This window comes from Thamnophis elegans, chromosome 4 (assembly GCF_009769535.1).
Source record: "Thamnophis elegans isolate rThaEle1 chromosome 4, rThaEle1.pri, whole genome shotgun sequence".
NCBI classification, from domain to species: domain Eukaryota; kingdom Metazoa; phylum Chordata; class Lepidosauria; order Squamata; family Colubridae; genus Thamnophis; species Thamnophis elegans.
The window spans coordinates 13,117,628-13,139,038 of NC_045544.1; the positions used below are offsets into that span (position 1 = coordinate 13,117,628).

Consider the following 21,411-nt stretch of genomic DNA (forward strand, 5'->3'; position numbering starts at 1 on the left):
ATGCATTTACCATAAGTAGTCTTCGGGTTAAGGTGGCTACGAGGATTGGAATTGCTAAGTGATGCAGCTGTAACACATGAAGTCATATGACTTCATCATTTAGCGCTGGCACTTCTGGCAGCCCCAGTTGCCTTTATTAAATGAAAACCATGTGGATCATTAAACAAGCACTCTTAACCATAACTTTCAAGCCAATGACTTTGCTTGTGGGAAGCCAGCAGGGAACATTGGGAATCATGTGATTTCAGGGATGCTGTGATGAATGGAATGCTGAGTATCAATCATAACTACAACTCCTTCACTGTGATTGTAAATTTGAATAGTTACTGATCGAGTGGTCATAATCTGAGGATCCCCTGTAAATCTAATTACTTTTTTTTTTAAAAAAATCAGGCTACAAACGTCTTGTTGTAATATAGTTCCTTGTGTAGGTGGGTGTCCTCCATGGCCCGGTTCATACCAGGGCATGCAGAGTCACGCTGAACCACACAGGAGAAAACAAACTCATAAAACGCCATAACATCCTGATAGTGCATAACATAACATTCTGAGATGTGCCCTACCATTGACGTCCAGGACTTGACCATATATAGACTGAGCAGTAGATTAGAAATTGTACTTTTACAGGCTGCTTTTACTCACATGCTGATTGCTCCTCCTGCCTTTGTCCTATCTCAATAAAAGGGGCTCTCAGACCCCAATCTGGGTCGCTCCATCCCGAGAAAGGTTGTGTCCTGTCTTTTCTCAACATTGGCCTCATGGGCGAACCACGGGAACGTTACAACGTCTGACATACATGTAACTAACTTAACAGAGGGCAGGTTCAAACTAAGAAGATATTTCATAGCACAGGCATCAAAATTCAAAAGCCATGTATGCATTTTTTTATTGAAAGTGAAGTCATGTTTTCCCTTTTTAAATTAAATGTGGGCTGAAAGAATAATGTTCTAGTTACCAGTGTTTATTTTGAAGACAAATGCTATAATCAGCATGTTTTTATAACTGAGGGTATATGTATAATGTCTTATATAAGGTGGCTTGGCACAGCCATCTTGTGTTGAGTTTTCAGTGCTGAAGATGAATTGAAAAGTTCTCTTCTGGGGAGCAGTGTTAATTTTATTTTGTTCTAATCAAGTATGTCATGATTCTGGAAATCTAAAGAGCATAAATTCGGTGCAATGCATTTTTAAAAATAATTTGATAAATTTGGGTAAAAAATAGTTATTTTAAGAGGCTGTCATGCTTAATGTATCTACATGGTCTATACTTATTTAAAATAGGATTTTAAAAACTTGCTTAATGATGCTGAAAATGAGTTACTACATCTAGGTTTTCCTTAAAGTAGTAGTTTTTCTTAATTGTTATTTTTTAGTATCCTCACAGTTTAAAACTTTCAAAGAGTATCTTCACCAATAACTGGAAGCAGGAAATAAAATCAACTTGGCTTTCTCTCAAATTGAGGTTTATTTTTTCATTAATTCATTTTGGTGATAAGATTTACTACATATTCTGATTCTTGTAATACCTAAATATAAAAAATACCCAAAGAAGGGGGAGAATTCCTTAAAATCATCATACAGGGCATATATTCACAGACATTAAACATTCACAGTTGTACATTAAACATTTCAACAAGGGGAAGCCATAATTTGTTACAACTATATATAGCTAATCTGTATTGATAAGCTATTGATTTGTCAATTGCTAATAACATCAATTCTGTAATTCACTGAATAATTGGAGCCACATGTTTGTCTGTCTTCTGGGTCTGCCAGGTGAAACTCCTTATTAGACAGGATCTGCATCTTTCTATTGGATCTGATGGGATGGAGAGACATAATCAAAAAGAGATGGTTCCTTATACTGGATAGTTTCCTAATTTGACTGTTATTTAGCTTTTTATGTATTAAATTTAAATGTAATACATTTAGATATTTATAAACATAAATCCTGTTTCATACATTAAAATGTCAAGCAAAGGAAATCATTGTCAAAAAAGTAAAAGTAAAAATAAATTTCACATTTGAACATTTGGCTCTGGTAGAGTTACAAAATAAATGTTCTATTGTTTTAGTATCAATATGACCCTCTAAGACAGTGGGTCTCAAGCTTCCTAATGCCGCGACCCTTTAATACAGTTCTTCTCATGTTGTGGTGACCCTCAATCATAACATTATTTTATGTTTTCCATATTTCTTCAAAAATATGTGTTTTCTAATGGTCTTAGGTGACCCCTGTGAAAGGGTCATTCGACCCCCAAAGGGGTCCCGACCCACAGGTTGAGAACCGCTGCTCTAAGATGAGCATTTCATTGCCTTTCCTACACTTGAACAATATTAAAACAGTAATAAAACTTGCAATAGATTTCAAGCAATAAGTCTTATCATTACAAATACAGAACTACAAAAGCTAATTGGGACTAAGTATGGAAGTTATTAGCTTATAGGACTTTATTTTTCAGTAAAATTAGATAAAGTATGATCTATATAAAATAGCATATTTTTATAAGGCTTAGTGTTGCTAAGGAGATGCTTCCTATGTTGCTATACGTGGATTATGGTTTTATGCTCATTTTGCCTGACACAGCCAAGTATTTGATGAGCTATATGCTACAATGCATTAGTACATGATTGGAACTAGTAAAGCATTAGCAATCAGACATTCAAGGCTTTAGAACCGCAATAATATTTAGAAAATGAAAGAAAACATGGTATTTTTGAAATACAGAAGGATTTGTGGTCAAGTCAAAACAAGTCAAATCTGAACACAAATGCTCTGAAATTCAGCTGAAAAGTTAATCCAGAGAGTCTGAATAGTGTGTGATCTTCGTGACAAATGCCATTAAATTCCTATCGGCACCATAATCTATTGCAAAGAGGGTTGGGGAGTACAAAGCATCTACTAACTCCTAAGTTTATCAAACTTTCCGTGTTGGGGGGGTAGTCAGTAGTATTGTGAGAATAGTGCAATAATCTAAATTACTGATTATGGAAAACTAGGAATGATTAGCTTACGTAACACACTAGAACAGAGGTGTCAAACTCACGACACATCATTGCTAAAATGAGGACAGGCATGGCCAGTGTGTGACACATCAGCTCACGGACCACGGGTTTGACACCCCTACTCTAGAAGGATCCAGGATCAGAACTTAGCATGATATAAATTCTGGGATCAAAAAGCAGATATGAATAGTTATGCTTTAGTAATATGTAGCATCCAAATAATAGCATCCAAAACCTGCTGATCAAAATAATAAATTATTATTGTTGGAAAATAAGAACTGTTAAGATTTGGTTCAATGGAAAGTGGAGGCGATAGACATCTCTCATAATTCTAGAAAAGTAATATTTTAAATTTGTCTAGGAAAACATGAAAAACCAAACATACGGCTTATTGAACCTGTGTGCAAAATAGCCTCTTAGTTCCCTTACTTCTTTATATCCCTGATGTTAGTCATCCAACTTTAGCATCAAAACAATAAAATCTTGCCCACCTCCATCACAATGTATCATCATAAATTATGACTATGATTTTCTCTAAATTGTTTTGTTCCTGAGAACATGGTACATTTAATTCCAGATTTAAAACAACACATGTGAACAAATGTATTATAAAGTTACTTGGATTTTAACAATGCTGCTTGGTTTTTTTAAAACCGTAGTCACAGAACAATAGATTTAGACCAATAATATAAACATATACACAATTCTTAATCACAAAACATTTTTGAAAAATATATAGTGAGAAAATATATTTTTCATTTTCATTTCTTATTGTTTCAAATAAAACACTACTGTAATTTCATACAGAAAGCTTTAAAAACAACTATTCAAGTTTAGTTAAAGAGAGTAATTAATAGTGCAATGTTAATTTATATGTAAACATGAGATAATCACATACGGATATTTCAGTACACATCGTTCCCCTCTACTAATCTTATAATTATATTCATTTTCTCAATGATAAGCATCTCTTCACATTATCATTTGACAGATGTATCCGGTATCAAGAAGCTGATGAAATTCCATCAATAAATTTCTGAAGAACCTTTTATTCAGAAGAATGAAAATTAAAATACGTACCGAGCCAAAATTATTTTATCAATCAGATTACAAATAGGAACTAAACATACACAATCTAGAAGAAAAACTCCGATAGGCTACTTGTACTTGCACCTGGAAAAAGTGCGTGCCTCATTCTGAGCAGGGTGCAGATTCAATTCCATGATCTTCCTCCTGTGACACAACTTCGGTGTCCTTCCTAGTTTCTAAGATCCAATGGAGACAAGAGCTTCTTCAACGGACTGTGTATTCCTCTCCCCAGTATAAATGCCAGACTGTAGCTGGTCATCCTTCACAACAGCCCATGACATCTGGTTGGTAGAGAACTTAGCAGCCCACTCCCCTGAACTGCTAATAACAATGATGCCACCTAAGCCTCCAACTCTGGTTTTCATACAATCTAGAGCAGCATCGGCACCCTCTCCTGGTGATTTCCCTGAAAGAATCAGAATATGAAAAATGCCTTAATTTTAAAAGAAAGAAATCAAAGGTACATTTTAAATGGATAATTATTATATATGTTTTAAACAGATAAAACTATTTTAAATGGATAAACCAAGATACATTTTGCATTCTGCCAACAACCTTTTGAGGTAATAGCAATAGTAGCAATAGCATTAGAATTATTTTGATAAACCTATTCGGATGACCTTCTCATTATTTATCTGTTCCCCGAAGGTGGGCATGGCGCGCCGACAAAACCGCGGCGAGAAAGCCGCGACGTTGAAATCGCACCCACAACAGCGCGCCGACAAAACCACGCCGACAAAACCGCAATTAGAGTTAAGGTACGGGTTAGGTTTAGGGTTAGGTTTAGGGTTAGAGTTATTACCTTGTTTTCGCATTGTTTGTTGATGGCACGCTTTTGTCGGCGCGCTGTTGTTGGCGCGCTGTTGTGGGCACGATTTTGACGTCACGGCTTTCTCGCCGCGGCTTTCTCGCCGCGTTTTTGTCGTGCGCGCATTTGTCGGTGAACCGAGTTTGACACCCCTGTGCTGTGCTAGTACAAACCTTTGAATTTATATCAGATTGAATTTATGTGTATTAGCTCCAAAATCAGTATTTGTTGCATGTCCAAAGTGCTTCCAACATGATGCATCCTCAAAACTGAACCAACCAATGACAATGTTCATCAACTCACTGTGTGCAATACTACTGCTACATGCTTTATATAATGTAAAACTTCTGAAACATCACCTTGCTCCATATGGTAAAGAGTAAGTCTTGCTAGGATCACTTTCATAATGCTCTCTCCATGGCCAGTGGTGGAGGTGGCACCAACACTATTATCTGCATAGCCACCACTTCCTGAGAAAGAAAAAGGTAAAAGACAGCAGTTTAGTAACCCACATCTGCGATCAATATCGATGTATTTACACAGTGCAGGCCAGCGATAATATCAACTATATTTTATTAACAATGAAGGACTCAAGTGGAATGCAATTGCCTCAACTTTCATAAAACTATAGAGCGAAGGTAAAGGATGGAAAGGAACACCCCCAATGTTTCCGCAGAAAAAAATGCCTACCAGACGGTTTCCATGGGAAAAGCATGTTCAGCGAAGATATTTTGGTATCTGAAGAAACATTCTCAAAATACTTCACACTTTCCACTCCATCAACTTATCTTGATATATGGCGTTTCCTAAAAGCTATGAAATCATCTCATCTTAAAAAAACATGCCATTCAATAAAAATAGCTTTGTTTGAACTACAAGCCAAACAATTGCTTGGTGGTTCCACTCCAGTACTTTTTCCACTTTCCCTGTTCAGATTTAAAAGGACCTGGTTCTATGGGATGGCCTCCAGAAGACGTACCAGCCCTTAATTCCTCTCTGGAACGTAGTCACCGAGCATTATGAAATTATTATTGATCGTGTGCGTTTTTAGGAGAAAGAGAAGGCACATCTATGGTATTGTTCTTCCCCTACCTATGCACGCTGTATCACCAACGCGGCCAAGCCGTTTGTTAGTAAGTCCTCCTGTTGATGTCGCACAAGCTACGTTTCCTGCACTGTCGATAGCAACGGCTCCAACTGTTCCAAGATCTCTGCCAAAAATAGCATTTCAGACAATTAGCTGCAGATCGCAAAGCATTTGACAAACAAACACAGCGTCTGTTAGCATAGGTAGCTATTTTTCAAGTATGAAATGACAATAGGCTGTCTTCAGTCTCAAGCCACGAGTCTCCATACAGGGTCATTTAGGCGACTTATTAAAACAACACAGGCAGGTTAGTGCACTCTATGAGGTTTGTACTTAAGCTGCCACAGACTTTAACTTATGTAAAATTATTAGAATCACAGATTCCTGCTCAGATTAAAGTTTTTCCTCTTCTTTCCCACAAATGGCCTTTTAAAAATAATTTACTTTGACAGCTTGGACAAATAGGATCTTTCTCGTGGACTAATATCATTCTCATTTACTTGCAATTGCTTTCGGCTACTACAGCTACTGAATCCCACAAAATTGCAATTCTATCATTAAAATCAATGAAAAGTCAGTGTTTTTAACAACAAAATCCTTCCAGATCAGATCAAAGACCTACTTAAATGACTGGTCTCAAGCTCAAATCATTACAAAGGCTGCAAGGCTGGTTAATTAGGCCAAAGGCTATACCACTGAGGTCTTTTCGTATATTGATAGAACTGTCTCTTAAAATCTTGTGAGGTTCATCAAAAAGAATGCAGCACACAATTGCACTACACCTCTCCCATTCTCTTAATTAACAGGTGTACAAGAAGGCTACCTCTATCTTTCTGAAGAGCAGCCTTTATGTGAACTGGGATCTGTGGAGAGCATAGTGCGAGCAGAGCCTGCCTGCTCTCTCGTTCAGCAAGATGCAAAGTGAGTGGTGCGAAGCAGTAGCATGCATTCACAATAGTGAATTTTAGCAGCCATAATCATGGCTGTCTCGTTTTGTTAACACGGGTTTGGCATGTAGCTTCAGTGACCAGCTACAACAGGGAAAACATTATCCCACCCCATTCCTTTCACAGCTGGTTCCAGGTTTGCAGACCCCACCACCATTCTTCTACGCACGGCCTCCCTTCCAGCTTGTGGTGCCCTGGGAGGGTGCGGGAACACGCCCATCACAGCTAGGGCAGAGCGCAAAACTTGATCCTCTTGCCATTCATTGCTGCAGCTTGCCAATTTAGAATATGATACGCCAGATAGGGTAGGGCATCTGCACTTAGCTTTCCATTGAGGTGCCTTCACAGCCAAGACTGTGTCTCATTCTCATTGCTGCACACCTCCTAAGACTCTAGAGGGAAAAACACAGCTCCATGCCTGAGTTGGGCTCTGATAGTGCAACTGTCAGCATTCCAAGTATCATGTAGATTTAAATCAGAGTCCAAGGCAAAACGATCCTTAAAGTTCCAATTTAATAAAGCAGACATCTTAGCACATCTGTGTTAATCCCAATTCTGGAAATTACATCACAATTCCACCCAGTTAAAAGTTCATGATCTTGTCCCCACACCCACAATCCAACACATGGTCCAATCTTCTTCTTCCACGCTGGCGTCTCCACCCAGCTACTTCCGGTCAGATGTAAAAGTGCGGAAACAAAAGATGACCTTGGTCTTCTAGAAAAGAATGACAACAATACATTCCACAATCCTACTCCTGTCTATTCCCCCCTCCCATCAACTATACTAATGAAACAGCATAATGAAATAAGAGAAAGTGTGGCAGGCCAAAATTCTAAAAGGAATATAATTGCAGGCCTGACAGCAACAATGTCCCAGTGCAAAGCTAGGAACTGCTATCCAGTCTGTCCCACTAGGTACACAGCCATGGTTTTCATTTTAAACTGTACCAAAGCGATGCTACAACAATGGAGGGGGCAGCCCTCTCTCAACCTGTATCGCCAAAGCCACAGGTCTCAGCCTCTTCTACATCAGCCAAAGAGAACATTGGCGTTCTTCTTCACTGCATTTCTTCTGCCTGTCACTCTCGTGCTACGAGGTGTGAGCTGAGGCTTTGAGATCTTGCTCCAGCCAGCTTCTTGTTTCCCCAGACCACAAACACAAAAAGTTGAGAGCAGAGCAGGAGAAACTTCTTGCAGCAGCTTCCAGCAGCTCACAGAGAATACGCCCTCGGAATTTTGGGGAGAGATTATGTGGGTTTATTGCTCTCTTTAATTTAATTTTCTCCATTCAAGCAGACAAAAAGCCAATAGCGGATAGTTACTTTTGACATTCTTGAGGGTTCCAGTCAGCCTCGAGGTTTTTCTTCCACCTCTCCAACGACCTCTCCGTGATTAATTTTTCTCCGGGAACCTCAGGGACCCCCATAGCCTTAGCAAAGGCTGAGGCCCCTTGATCGGTCAGCAACATGTGTTCCGTCTGAAGGAAAAATGAGAGAAGCAGCCACTCAAATTGCTGCACAAATCAGTTTCAATCCATGTACATACAACCACAGACAAAAAGAATGGCATTTCGGCAGTGTCCTGCATTTCTCAAAACACTTACTTAATGTTGTTTGCCGAACACTTGCTGCAAATGCTACCGAAGTGGTGCACATTTTTAATACATCCATTCATTTCTGCCTTCAATTAAAAAAGAAACCTGAACCCGGATAAGAATGCTACCAGAAATTGACGATATGTCAACATAATTTCGATTTCTTTATTTAATTCCAGGGATAGAATCACCTTTCTACGTTAAAAGGCAGGTATGAAAGAGACAAAAGTTGCTTTTGTAATAGTGTTTTTAAAAAAAACAAAAAATCCAGGAGAAAATCTCTAGAGCGTTACTTCTCAGGGAGAAAGATTATGTCCTGTAGCTAAGGTGTGTTCTGTGCAAGAAACTGCAAAATTTTATATTGGTGTGAAGCAAAACATTTTGAATCAGAACTGTTCTCTTTTAGCCATGCAGAAATTGGGACTTGAATTTGCTGAACCTTCTATTGCAAGATGCTCCTGTTTTTTTACATTGCCTTCAAGTTGAAGATAGTTTCATAAGGAGATACACCATTGGTACCACTTCTCTTCAAATACTGCAGTTGTATCCCAATTTTATTATGTCAGACTCTATCTAGTAACTTGTTCACAACATATGCTAATTGTTTCTTTTATTAAGAAAAGTACCGCAAAATTGTACTATGAATTCTCTCCTCTCCCTCCCTCCCGTCTCTCCCTCTTCCCGTGTGTGTGTGTGTGTGTGTGTGTGTGTGAGTGAGTGAGTGAGTGAGAGAGAGAGAGAGGGAGAGAGAGAGAGACGTAAAGTTTGCTACTGCACTGAACCCTTTGTACAAACAAGTTATTTGGGATTAAGGAAATAAAAAGTACTTTTTGTCAAGATCATTTTGAACAAAAAAAAAACAAAAAAACTTGTGAACCCACAACAAGCAACAGATATTGCCAGGTGCTGGAATCCCATGCTGAGCACCATAAATCATCTTAGGTAAACCAGAAGGATAATAAAGAAAATTTATTCTTATCAGTCAAGAATGTTCCACACCTGTAGAGAGAAAAAAATGCCTTGTGCACTACTGCCCTCTTCTGCTTTTGCTTTCAAAACAAATTCAACAGCTATTCATGTCAGAGAAAGTCACTTTATGTTTAATGGACCTAATTTTCAGGCAGCATAGATAAAAACTGCTATGCTTGAAGAAAATATCACAATACAATAATATTCTTAGAGACTAGAAGTTCAAATAAAAATAATTTTAGGACAAAGCAGTATATTTATTAGTCAACTGAAGGCATACGTGGCACTTCGTTGTTTTTAAATGAACTGTTAGAAGCATTTCAAAAAGATCCTAAGCTTTGGGCGTCATATTGCTATCAATATGTAGAATGAGTTAGTTCATGCTCTCAATTTAAAAACACATAGCTTTACACACATACACAGTTAAAAGATAGCAATAAGACCTGTATTATACTTTAAATTATAAAAGTAAATCATTGAAAATATAGGAAAATGTCAGAATCTGTTTGCACATGTTCCATCTTCAGCTTGCTTAATGAGCATGACATTTCATTTAATTCCGTGTGTGTGTGTGTGTGTGTGTGTGTGTGTATGTATGTATGTGTATATATATATATAAAGCTATTGTCTTGAACTGTTATAAACTATATGCTTTAATTACAAAAACCCCAAGGTTCAACTTTATGAATAGATAGAAGGAATCTGCCAGATACAATGTTCCTGAAACTTCACTTAAAGAAATGGGCATTGCAGAGATTACAATAGCAATAGCAATAGCAGTTAGACTTATATACCGCTCCATAGGGCTTTCAGCCCTCTCTAAACGGTTTACAGAGTCAGCATATTGCCCCCACAGTCTGGGTCCTCATTTCACCCACCTCAGAAGGATGGAAGGCTGAGTCAACCTTGAGCCGGTGAGATTTGAACCGCTGAACTGCAGATAACAGTCAGCTGAAGTGGCCTGCAGTACTGCACCCTAACCACTGTGCCACCTCGGCTCTTCAATGGTTCCACAAGGTATGTAGTTGAATGTGAATACAACCAAGAATATGGAAAATGTTTTCTTGCATTCCATTGGGATCTTGGTTTTATGGCTATTAAATATTACTTAAAACTAGATATTAAAAATGTTGTTATGTTTTCTTAGTTAATGATATTCTTCCTTTTTTCAGATTTCCTCAAAATTTAGCATGGAGCATGAATTTATATTTATTTATCAGGCATACATCAAGAGTTACAAATTCATATTATAATAATTGCAACTTCTATTTAGTACAGAGATTGGAAAAAACATTTCTCTTGTCTTTGTCATACAGCAGAGGATCTACAGAATGTTCAGGTTTCTTTCTTTTTTAGTGAGCTAACACTGAATGAAATACAAGTTTATTTGGCGATTGTAATGTAATATCCATGTTTGTACAATATATTCTGTACATTTTTCATCCCAAAATGAACATGAATCGTCTCCAAACATGTTAGATTTTTCAGTGCAAGCCATGAAAATGTCTTATAAGAACCGAGCCTCTATATTCTGGTCGTTTTCCAGAAGTTATCATTTTAATAGATCTATCCTGAGGAATTACAAGCTTATGAAACTGCCTGACTTAATGAATAGGATCGCAAAGGATTGCTTAACAAGAGAGCCGAGGTGGGCAGTGGTTAAATGCAGCACTGCAGGCTACTTCAGCTGACTGCAGATCTGCAGTTCGGCTGTTCAAATCTCACGGGCTCAGGGTTGACTCAGCCTTCCATCCTTCCGAGGTGGGTAAAATGAGGACCCGGATTGTTGTTGGGGGCAATATGCTGACTCTGTAAACCGCTTAGAGAGGGCTGAACGCCCTATGAAGTGGTAATATAAGTCTAACTGCTATTGCTATAGTCTCAAGAATGTTGCTTGTTAAAAAAAAATTTTAGTCAGTAGAGGGAGCTAATATGGTGCCCTGGTAGTCTATGGAGCCTTGATCATTTTAGAAATATATACAGCAGAACAGCAACCAGAATTTGCAACAAAGATTTTAATAACATGATTACCATTTTGATGTTTCTAAAAGAAATGCCACATTTCAATGTTTCTCAAGTTAGAAAGCTTAAAATCTTTACTAAGATAAAACTTGATACAGAGATGCAAAATAATTCTTAGCTATCCTGGCCATTCTGACACTGCTTATCTGCAGTGGCTGCTTAAGGACTAACAGTCCATAACTACAGTGCAGGCTAGATTCTGCCCAGCAGCACTGGGGATTCGTTGGGAACACATGTCTAATCCACCATAGCTATTTTGTACAACAAATGTGGCAAACCCTTTGCACTGCTTACTCTTTTCCCTTTTAGTATTAAACTGACTACAAGCCTCACAGTTTATGAATTGTAATTTTAGTATAGTAGACCATGTGTAATTGACAGACTGGATTTTATCATAGATTTTATGTGTTATTTATTATTTTATTCTAGAATTTTTAAGTGCATATTTACTGAGTGTTTTTATTTGTTCTGTTCTATGACTGCAATTGAATTGAATTGAATTATTTCCAAAATATAAATAAATCTTCCCACATTAACATACAATAGCAATATGCTTTTATATGTGGGACATGGAATGTATCAACAGCACAGAGCTGTTCATTCTGATTTTGAAATCTCATTTTAAAGTGTATATTCTCCCTGTAATGATATCTTTATGTTTTGTTTTGTAAACGTGGAGCATCTCAAAATCTACCAACTTTTCTCCTTTGTGCATGTACTGTTTTGACTTCACAAACACTAACCCTTTGGAAAATGAATTCATTAAAGAAAAAGGAATATGCTAAAAATATATGCATAGTCTAGCACAATTAGTTCAGAGTGTGACATAAAATACTAGAAAGTTTAAGCGTAGTAGAAAGGTGCTGGAATATTCTGCAATATATATTACGAAAAAGACTACAGGAGTTCAAGAACCTTCTTGTACATTATAGCTAAAAGGATGTTTAATATGTCAGAGGCTAAGATACGTGTGGTATACAAAAGTGAAACTCCAAATATTTTAAGTTCAGAGACAAACTCAGCTACACTGAACATAATATTTCATGCAGGAAAGCACTGTTCTCCAGATAGTCTGGGAAATCATAGACTAAGAATTTCAGCTGTTGGAGCATATATACTTCGGAAGTTATAGATTACAACTATAAACTAAAATTGAAAGATGCTGTAATTTATTCTATTTTGGTGATTTTTGTCTGGATATACCCTTTAATTGCTTGTTTGAAGGTAAGAAAAAATAAATGTTAATTGCTGGTCAGCATTTTTATGGTAAATAAAACCAATAAAATTAGTATTTATTTATTTATTTATTTATTTATTTATTAGACTTCTATACCGCTTAATAGGGCTTTCAGCCCTCTCTAAGCGGTTTACAATTTTTTTTAGCAAATTGAGTCAGCAACTTGCCCCTACAGTCTGGGTCCTTATTTCACCCACCTCGGAAGGATGGAAGGCTGAGTCGACCTTGAGCCGGTGAGATTTGAACCGCTGAACTGCAGATAACAGTCAGCTGAAGTGGCCTGCAGTGCTGCACCCTAACCACTGCGCCACCTCGGCTCATAGTAAACGAAAGTCTAATCTTAAATTTTTAGGTGATATAGGTAAAAGCAATAACCTTTGAAAAGGCATTTTGGCAACTGCAACTGAACACACCTGAAGGACTTCAAATTAGGGAAGGGCCTCATAAGTGCATTTAAACTCCTGAAAAATCCATTTAAGAGAGATTATAGATTATTATGCTCTCCATTAGCCACTGAGTACTTACATACCATTACCAACCCTAAATAAAAATAACTCTGTCTGCCTTTAAGTTCATGGCCTCTTAAGAGTGGTTACAATTTCTTCCAAAAAGCTATAAAATCTGTTCCATGTACAACATGGCCACAAAGAGGATGAATGGAATATGCCACTACAGAATAAAGTGGGGTATCGTATTTAACATTCCAAGAGCAAACAAGCTCTTTGCAAGAGAGATACTTCTGAGTGTATCCCAGGAATGGGGAGCTTGTGATCTACCAGATGTGACTGAACCTTAATTCCTAATATCATTAGCGGTTCGGCTCTGCTAGATGGTATTACCAATTCTAGCACTTAGCAACATTTGGCACATCAGAGGCTCCCTGTTACTGGCCAAGTTATATGCCAGCATTCTGTTTATTTGGAACCATTAAAAATATAATTATCACCTGAATTGCAGCATTTCCTCCTATTATATCTTTACACCTGGCCAGAGGTCGTAAAGCATCATATGAAAGTATTACAATCAAACCCCAAAGGGAAACAGATTTTGTTGAAGATCACCTTTGGCATACCTTTTCCATTACAAGACGAGCAAGCTTTATTGGGTTAGAAATACATTTCACGGCTGATACTGCTCCTGAGGCTAGATTTTTCCCATCCATGATAATAGCATCCATTTCTACTTCGCCCTTCTCATTTAACACAGAGCCACAACCTAGGAATCAAGTAGAAGAGACATTAATATGCAAACATAAAGCTAAACAATTTTAAACTATTTTAATTAATTTGTATTTTAATTACTCTTTAAATGGTAGCTTTTGCAGTATCAAAATCCTTGCAGGAGTAATTAGTGCTAATCCTAACAGAATATATAAAAACTCTGTAGCAGCCAGAATCGTATTTGCAAAAAACTGGAAAAATGAAACAATACCAAAACAGGAAGAAGTTATTCGAAAAATAATGGAGTGTGCTGAAATGAGTAAATTGACATTTGAAATTAGAGAACAGGAAGACGAGCAATTTTACAAGATATGGGATTTGTTTTATCAGTACCTGGGGGAAAAAAGCTGGAAATGAAAAATGTTTTACTTATGTTTTAACTGAAGGAACTAAGTGATAATATAATTATGCTGTGAAATAGATTAACAATGATACAATGAAAAACTGATACATATATGAATTGAATACTTTAGAACTTTTTGTTTTAAAATGGATAGGGATAACAATGAATTTATGTATACTTGATAGAGAATTGGTGATATAATGTATAACCCTAAGAATATATTACAAAGATATCTTGTTGTTGATAAATAATTTTAATAAGGAAGTAATTAAAAATTGGTATATATATAGGAAGTGACTGTTTAGAATACCTTGTTGAAAAATGAAGGAATAACATATTTGTTTGAATGTATGATGTACAAGGACAATAATGAACATAAGCATACTCGATAGTTGATTGGTGGAATTTTACATAATTGAAAACAGTGATATACAAATATAAATGGTTGGTAAATCTCTTTCATATTGGGATCTCTGATTATATAAAGGTATACTGTTATTAAATAGACAATCAAGAATGTAAGGGAATTAGGTTTATTGGGAAAAATATATTAATTGTAATTGAATATACATTGTACAATGAAAGTGAGGTATTTAGTTATACTAGATGAAAAATCTGAGATTGTAAATGTATTTGAGAATATGGATGCAAAAACACTTGTAACCAAACGACATACTGTATGTAATGGATAAGATCATTTTTTAATACTTTTTTTTATTTTTATGTTTAAAAATAAAAAAATAGTTTGAAAAAAACTGTACATTTTCTGCTCATGTTATATCTCATCCCTCACATATCAGAATATCTCCTGCAAAGCTTGTTTTTTTAAAAAAAAAAAAGCTGAGGAATTTGTAATAAATGCTTTAACAATAATATAAGCAGTAATGTCAATCAAAGTATTACTAATAAAAAACTATAGTTAGTAAAAGTAGTACTAATAAAAAAACCTGTAATTTAATGACCAAAATTTCACTCCCATTAATGTTTTGCATCTTGAAATTCAAAACACCAAATGCCAAAACCTGCTTGGCACAATCTTAAAGAATAGTAATTTTCTTCAAAACAAAATGAAGCTTTAGAGCTGTGGATTTTGGAGTATCAATTAGATTAGACACTGAAAATACCTTTTGTATAAATTTCCTTGAAAACTAATTGGAGGATATAAACTTCAACAGCATTCATCCGGGCAAAACGTTAGCAGGTAAGGAAATGAAGGAGTGTTAAAAGAAAATCTCACTTTTTAAATTTTTAATTAAGGCACATAAAAATGGAATAAAAGAAGGAAAAAAGACAGCTGCTACAAAGAATTGGGCAGTAAGAATTTCAGTCTGGAAAATTGAAATGTTACCCGCGTTAAAATGTGGATCATCTTCCATTGATATCACGGCCTCTTCAACTGCATCTAATGCAGTTCCTCCTTGTTTAAGGATGCTGTAACCTTTCAACGCTGCTCTGATGACACCAGAGCGACTTCCATCTTCCCGCTCTTTAAAGATGCGACCAGCTCCACCGTGAACAACAATAACTGGCTTCATGCTGTTGAATGTTTTTTCTAGTTAAAAGAATATGTATATATATTAGCTTCATCCCATAATTGGGGCTTACCAGGGGTTGTAAAAATCTAATAGATACCTTTCACCCTGGCTTCGCTGATAACGGATAAGAGCCTGTGGCCTAATGGCTAAGATCTCTGCCTAGTATGCCTAGTATGCAATATAGCCCAGGTTCAAATCCCAGTAAGGGTATGGCTAGCTGATGAGAGCTAAATAGCTTGAAATAGATCTATACTAGTCTCCCTTTATTTATTTATCAGCACAAATAAAAAAAACACACACACACAGATATATGTTATGTTATGCTAGAATATGTTAATACATTAATACATTAATACATTAATGTCAGCTGTCAAAATATTATGAGATATTGCATATGATTCTTTAAAAAGGAATTGGATCTCTTGTTGATCCTGAAAGTTTTATTGGAGTTAAACTATTCTAACATTTCAGCAGAGTGTGCAAGAAATCTATTTCCAGACATTTTTTTTAAGGAGTGGGTGTCAAAGTCCAGTCTTATGCTCTTGAGTTCCAGTGAATTTCCTTAGTTAATAATCACAGTGTAATATTTTTTAACAACCTTTTCCAGGCTTGGGGTCTTCATTACTTAGAAGTGTTATGCTTTTTGAAATACGCCTGCTGAAAATTTTGAAGTACGTACAATATATTTGAGACATATATAATCCTTAGAACTATTGTAGCAGATACCTGTTATATTTTTTTTAAATTACTAATTAATGATTTTTTTAGTTAGACTAAAAGGCCTTTAATCAATGATTCTAATAAAGTACTTAATCAGTATCCTAATTACTATTCCTATTAAAAGCATTAAAGCATGATAAAACCCTTTGTGTTTTATTATATCAAACATCTATGAATAATCTGTATGCCTGGCCTCCTGGTTGAAACAGGAAGTATTTCACAAATGTTTACATTATCAATTAATGTTTATAATCCTAGAGATGAATTTACAAGCTGAACTAAACCACACTGTGGTCTGCAATTTAGTATTCTGTGTAAACCCATTAATATGATTTAGTAGTACAAATAATCCATTTTATGGTTTATGCTGAACTACAATTTCAAAATCCTGCCTTAGCGTCATGTGTGAAGCTAATCAATACCTTCTTTTTTTAATCTAGATTTATAAAATTCAAATAGTGTGAGAAATAACATTTCATGTCTATAGAAATGCATTGGTGAAAAAACTTCCACAACTTTCTGGGGCACTGAGGTCAAACGTGCAGTGTCACATTGTTGTCATGTGACATTTCTTTTCTTCACAGAGCTGGGATAGGCATGGACTGCATGTGATGCATCCAGCCTGCAGGCCACCAGTTTGACACCCCTGTTATAGGGCATGAGCCAGTGGTGGGTTGCTCATCCCGTTCCAACTGGTACGGTTGGAATGGGGCCGGCAGCGTCCTCGTGCACCCGCGCAGTTCACGCATATGTCTTAGCGCCTGCACGATGCTCCAGCTGCTCGCGGAGAATTGCGCAGGCGCTGTATGTGCCATGCGCCTGCGTGGAAGCGCAGAAGCCTTCAAAGACCGGTAAGGAGCACGGGCAGGCAGGTGGGCCCTTCGCCGTTCCCGGAAATTACTTACTTCCGGGTTCACCGACCAACCGGTCCACGCAGACCGCCGCAGACTGGTTGAAACCCACCCCTGGCATGAGCCATACCTTCTAGCTTAGAAAGCTATTTTCAACAGTTCAGTATGGCTTCCATCAGTGTAATTGATTGTATCTGTCAGTCTTTTATTGAAAATTCTAAGTGTGTCTCTTCAGCTCTCCAATAGATGTAAAGATGCTTTGTAGTCATGGCGACAAATATAATAGAGTTAGAATGGCTAGCTTAAAAATGGAAGCCTTCTTGTACCAAATTGTGACACGGGACAGAACCTGAAGAATACAGAAGAGAATCATCATTTGGAAGGTGTTCATTTGAGATAGGGTGAAACCAGAGGTGGTATTCAGCAGGTTCTGGCCAGTTCTGGAGAACCAGTAGCAGAAATTTTGAGTAGTTCGGAGAACCGGTAAATACCACCTCTGGCTGCCCCTGGCCCCATCTATTCTCTGTCTCCCGATCCCAGCTGATTGGGAGGAAATGGGGATTTTGCAGTAACCTTCCCCTGTCACGTCCACCAAACTATGCCCACCAAACTACACCACGCCCCACCACTGGGAGAGACATACACATTTGTTTATGAAAGGTAATTCCTATTTTGAATAGCCAACTCTCAGGAGAAAGCAAAGAGCAACTATGTCTTACTTTATTTGCACTTTAAACCAGTCAAATATTTACCTCACATTTCTTTAATCTTTTGGACTTCTTTGGCATTTCATTAGGAAACTTAGCAAACCAGCATTTTCTAAATGATATTTTTGTTATTCAGTACTGTCTGCAAGGAACACGTTACTAATATGAGAGAATGAGAACCCTTACTTCACTTGCCATCTTTTATCTTTTTTTTTTAATGTTTCATTGATTTTATAGTTTCTTTAACTGTTGAAAGCATTGAGTTAGCATATAAGTTTAAGAAATAATAAAAAGACCTGGAAATAGAAGTTGAATGAAACATCTTGTAAAAAATATTAACTACAATAATAGGGCCTTGGGTCCAATCCCAAAACATCTGGAGCACCACACAAACACCATCAGCATTGACAAAATCACCCATCACTCCACTGCCAAAGGCAGTGTTACTTGAACAGCTTAAATCCTGCCACCAGACCATGAAACAACTTCTGCCTATCCCAGGTCCTTGGGAAGGACTCGATAGGTAGATTAAAAATGCCAAATCCAGCCTAAACATCTGAATGACTGTGCAACCAACCATAATAATAAACGCTTCCAGTGTGCTACCTCTGGTTCTTGTGCGGCAGCTGACCAGTAAGATGCCCAGAGAAATCACATTACTAAGGAACCATCATATCTTACCTTGGAATGAAAATCTCCTCCCAACTCAATTCTGCCAATGAAAATTGATTTTAGCACTGACACTCAGCCTCTGCTGAGCAAGTAATAACCAACAACTCATCAAAACTCTGTTGCATACAGGGCCTGTGGAGAGGAGAGGTGAGATAAACAATAAATAACTTTTAGTCAACTACAATAATAACAAAGAAATGTTAATGGATAATATTTAATGATACCTACAGATGTGTTATGGAGGGGGGGAACGCTTAGATATCTTACTTAACTGAATTTGTTTTAGAATATGTCATAAAGGTGTAATGTTATTGGAGATCTATTGAAACTGCAAATGAATGTATGTATGTATGTATGTATTTTATTATTTGTATGTCGCCCTTCTCCGGGAGGACTCAGGACAGCGAACAATTCAAGGGGGAAAAAAAGGGGGGAACATAAAAGACAAAATACAAATAATAAAAGTAGACAACAGTCGCACAACCATACATGTCGAGAGGGGAGGGAACTCATCACCCCCAGGCCTGCCGGCAAAGCCAGGTTTTGACGGCTTTTCGGAAGGCCTGGAGAGAGGTGAGGGTCCGAATCCCTGCGGGGAGTTCATTCCAGAGGGCTGGAGCTGCCACAGAGAAGGCCCTCCCCCGGGTAATAGCCAGTAGGTAGTTGTGTCTTTAAATATAAATGATCCTAGATAAAAACATGTTTAAATAATGGTAATTAAATGAGAATTGTGGTACAGGGATAGTATAAAATACACATTTTTTCTTTCTTGACTTAAAATGTACAACTCAATTTGAATGAAGTATATGTAAGGATGGTGGAAGAAACGCATCTTTCTACAAGATGTAACGAAGGATGATCCTTTTTTGTGTGTGTTTTTGTTTAACTAAAACAATTAAAAAAATTCAAAAAAAAAACCCTCTCTGTTGCATACAAAATCACATGCCTTCAGGGGCAGGAAGAGCTTGCAAGGACAGTAGGGCGGAAAGAACTATCCCAAATTAACTTGCAAAGAACAAACCCTTGCTTGAGCTGAGAACTTTACTACAGATGTCCCAAAGGTGCTTTTTTTTCCAGGAGGCAACTGGAATTTCTTTTTTTTTTCCTTTGAAGGCATTTCACTTCTCGCCCAAGAAGGTTCTTCAGCTCTGTCAGCTAAAGTTTTTCTTTGGATGAGAAGCGAAAACGTCTTCGAAGAAAAAAAAAACACCAAGAAAGTCCAGTTGCTGGACTTTTCAGTTCCTGAAAAAAAAAAGCACCTTTGGGACATCCGTAGTAAAGTTCTCACCTCAAGCAAGGGTTTCTTCTCGGCAAGCTAATTTGGGATAGGTCTTTACGTCTGACAGCCCTTGCAAACTCTTCCAGCCCTGATGGCATGTGGTTTTGTATGCAAAATCCAGTTTCCTCCTGAAAGAAAGCAGCACCATTGGGATAATAACCATGACCTGGATGCCTGAGAATCTCGACAGACTTTTGCTGCAGATGCCCCAAGAATTCTGCTTCTCCCTAAGCCAGTGTTTTTCAACCTTGGCAACTTGAAGATGTCCGAACTTCAACTCCCTGAATTCCCCAGCCAGAATTCCCCAGCCAGCATTCGCATTCGCTGGCTGGGGAATTCTGGGAGTTGAAGTCCGGACATCTTCAAGTTGCCAAGGTTGAAAAACACTGCCCTAAGCAATAAGCAATGCAGGCAGGGGCTAGAAAAAGCCATGCATCGTTCCAGAGGCAAATAGGAAACCTCTTTTCTAAGATTCCCCCCACCCTTCACCTTCCCCCAGAATTGGGTAGGTATTTGGGGGTGTCTCTTTTATAAACCTTGATCGTCCAGGAACCGGTTGTTAATACGACCCTCTCGCCCTCCGAGAGCCGTATTTAAACAACCTGCACACACCCAAAAAAAAGCTTTAGACGGGAGTAACCAAAAGGGAAGGGAACCACACTCACTCATTCATTCATCCATTCATCCACTCTCTTTGCCTTTGCAAAAGCCAGATTTACTCACAGGGAACTGGATTTCTTCAGCTGCTCCCAAACGCCTCCGGCTTAAAACGCTTTGAAAGAGGCTGCGCGAAATGGGCAGCGAGGAAGCCAGCTTGGCGCCTCTGGCAAGCACATCTGTTTTCGAGAGCGAGGAGAAAGGTCGCCTCGGTCAAGCTCCTACCGCGCACCTTTTGCCCTTAAGAAAACAGCCGCCTTCGGAGCTTTTCAATGGATGTGAAGCAAAGCTGCCCTCAACCCCAATGGCCGCCGCTCCCTTCCCGTTAGGGCATCCGCCCCTCGCTAAAATGGCTGACTTGAAAGGCTTGTTTCAACGGGGCTGAGGCCAAAATAGCTGCCCGTTGCAAAGATGGAGGCTGCTTAGTAGAGCTACGCGGAGAAGCGCCTTTTTTGCCGGCACGTGGTTTGCTTTTCCCGGGCTTGATGAAACAGAGGGAGCGAAGGTTGCGGGGACGTGGGCAGGGACGGGGAAGACGGAGAGAAGGAAGCAAATGGGGGAAAATTAACACAAGTAACACAGTGGATGTTAAAAGCCGAGCTGTCTTAAGTTTCTCAAACTCTTTTGATCAACCGGTCGTGGCAATAAGCGTCCTGTTATATCAAAC

At 37.9% G+C, this 21,411-nt stretch overlaps 1 protein-coding gene across 1 annotated transcript; it reads right to left on the reverse strand.

Annotated features, from left to right (window-relative positions):
• Positions 1 to 2,228: 2,228 nt before the first annotated feature.
• ASRGL1 (asparaginase and isoaspartyl peptidase 1) lies at positions 2,229 to 21,021 on the reverse strand. Its single transcript, XM_032216820.1, has 8 exons — positions 20,811 to 21,021; positions 18,818 to 18,940; positions 15,672 to 15,874; positions 13,833 to 13,975; positions 8,261 to 8,415; positions 5,995 to 6,113; positions 5,262 to 5,372; positions 2,229 to 4,500 (listed from the first exon to the last, which is right to left on the reverse strand). The coding sequence occupies exons 3-8, from the start codon at positions 15,856 to 15,858 to the stop codon at positions 4,271 to 4,273; spliced, it is 945 nt and encodes a 314-aa protein (XP_032072711.1). The 5' UTR covers positions 15,859 to 15,874; positions 18,818 to 18,940; positions 20,811 to 21,021; the 3' UTR covers positions 2,229 to 4,270.
• Between the last annotated feature and the right edge of the window lie 390 nt (positions 21,022 to 21,411).

Coding starts and splice junctions, on each gene's coding strand:
- ASRGL1 (XM_032216820.1), bottom strand. CDS start 15,858: ATGAAGCCAGTTATTGTTGTTCACGGTGGAGCTGGTCGCATCTTTAAA. Junction 8,416..13,832: donor CTCGTCTTGTAATGGAAAAG/GTATGCCAAAGG, acceptor TTTTTCCTTCAG/ACGGAACACATGTTGCTGAC. Junction 5,373..5,994: donor TGGTGATACAGCGTGCATAG/GTAGGGGAAGAA, acceptor TTTCTTTCTCAG/GAAGTGGTGGCTATGCAGAT.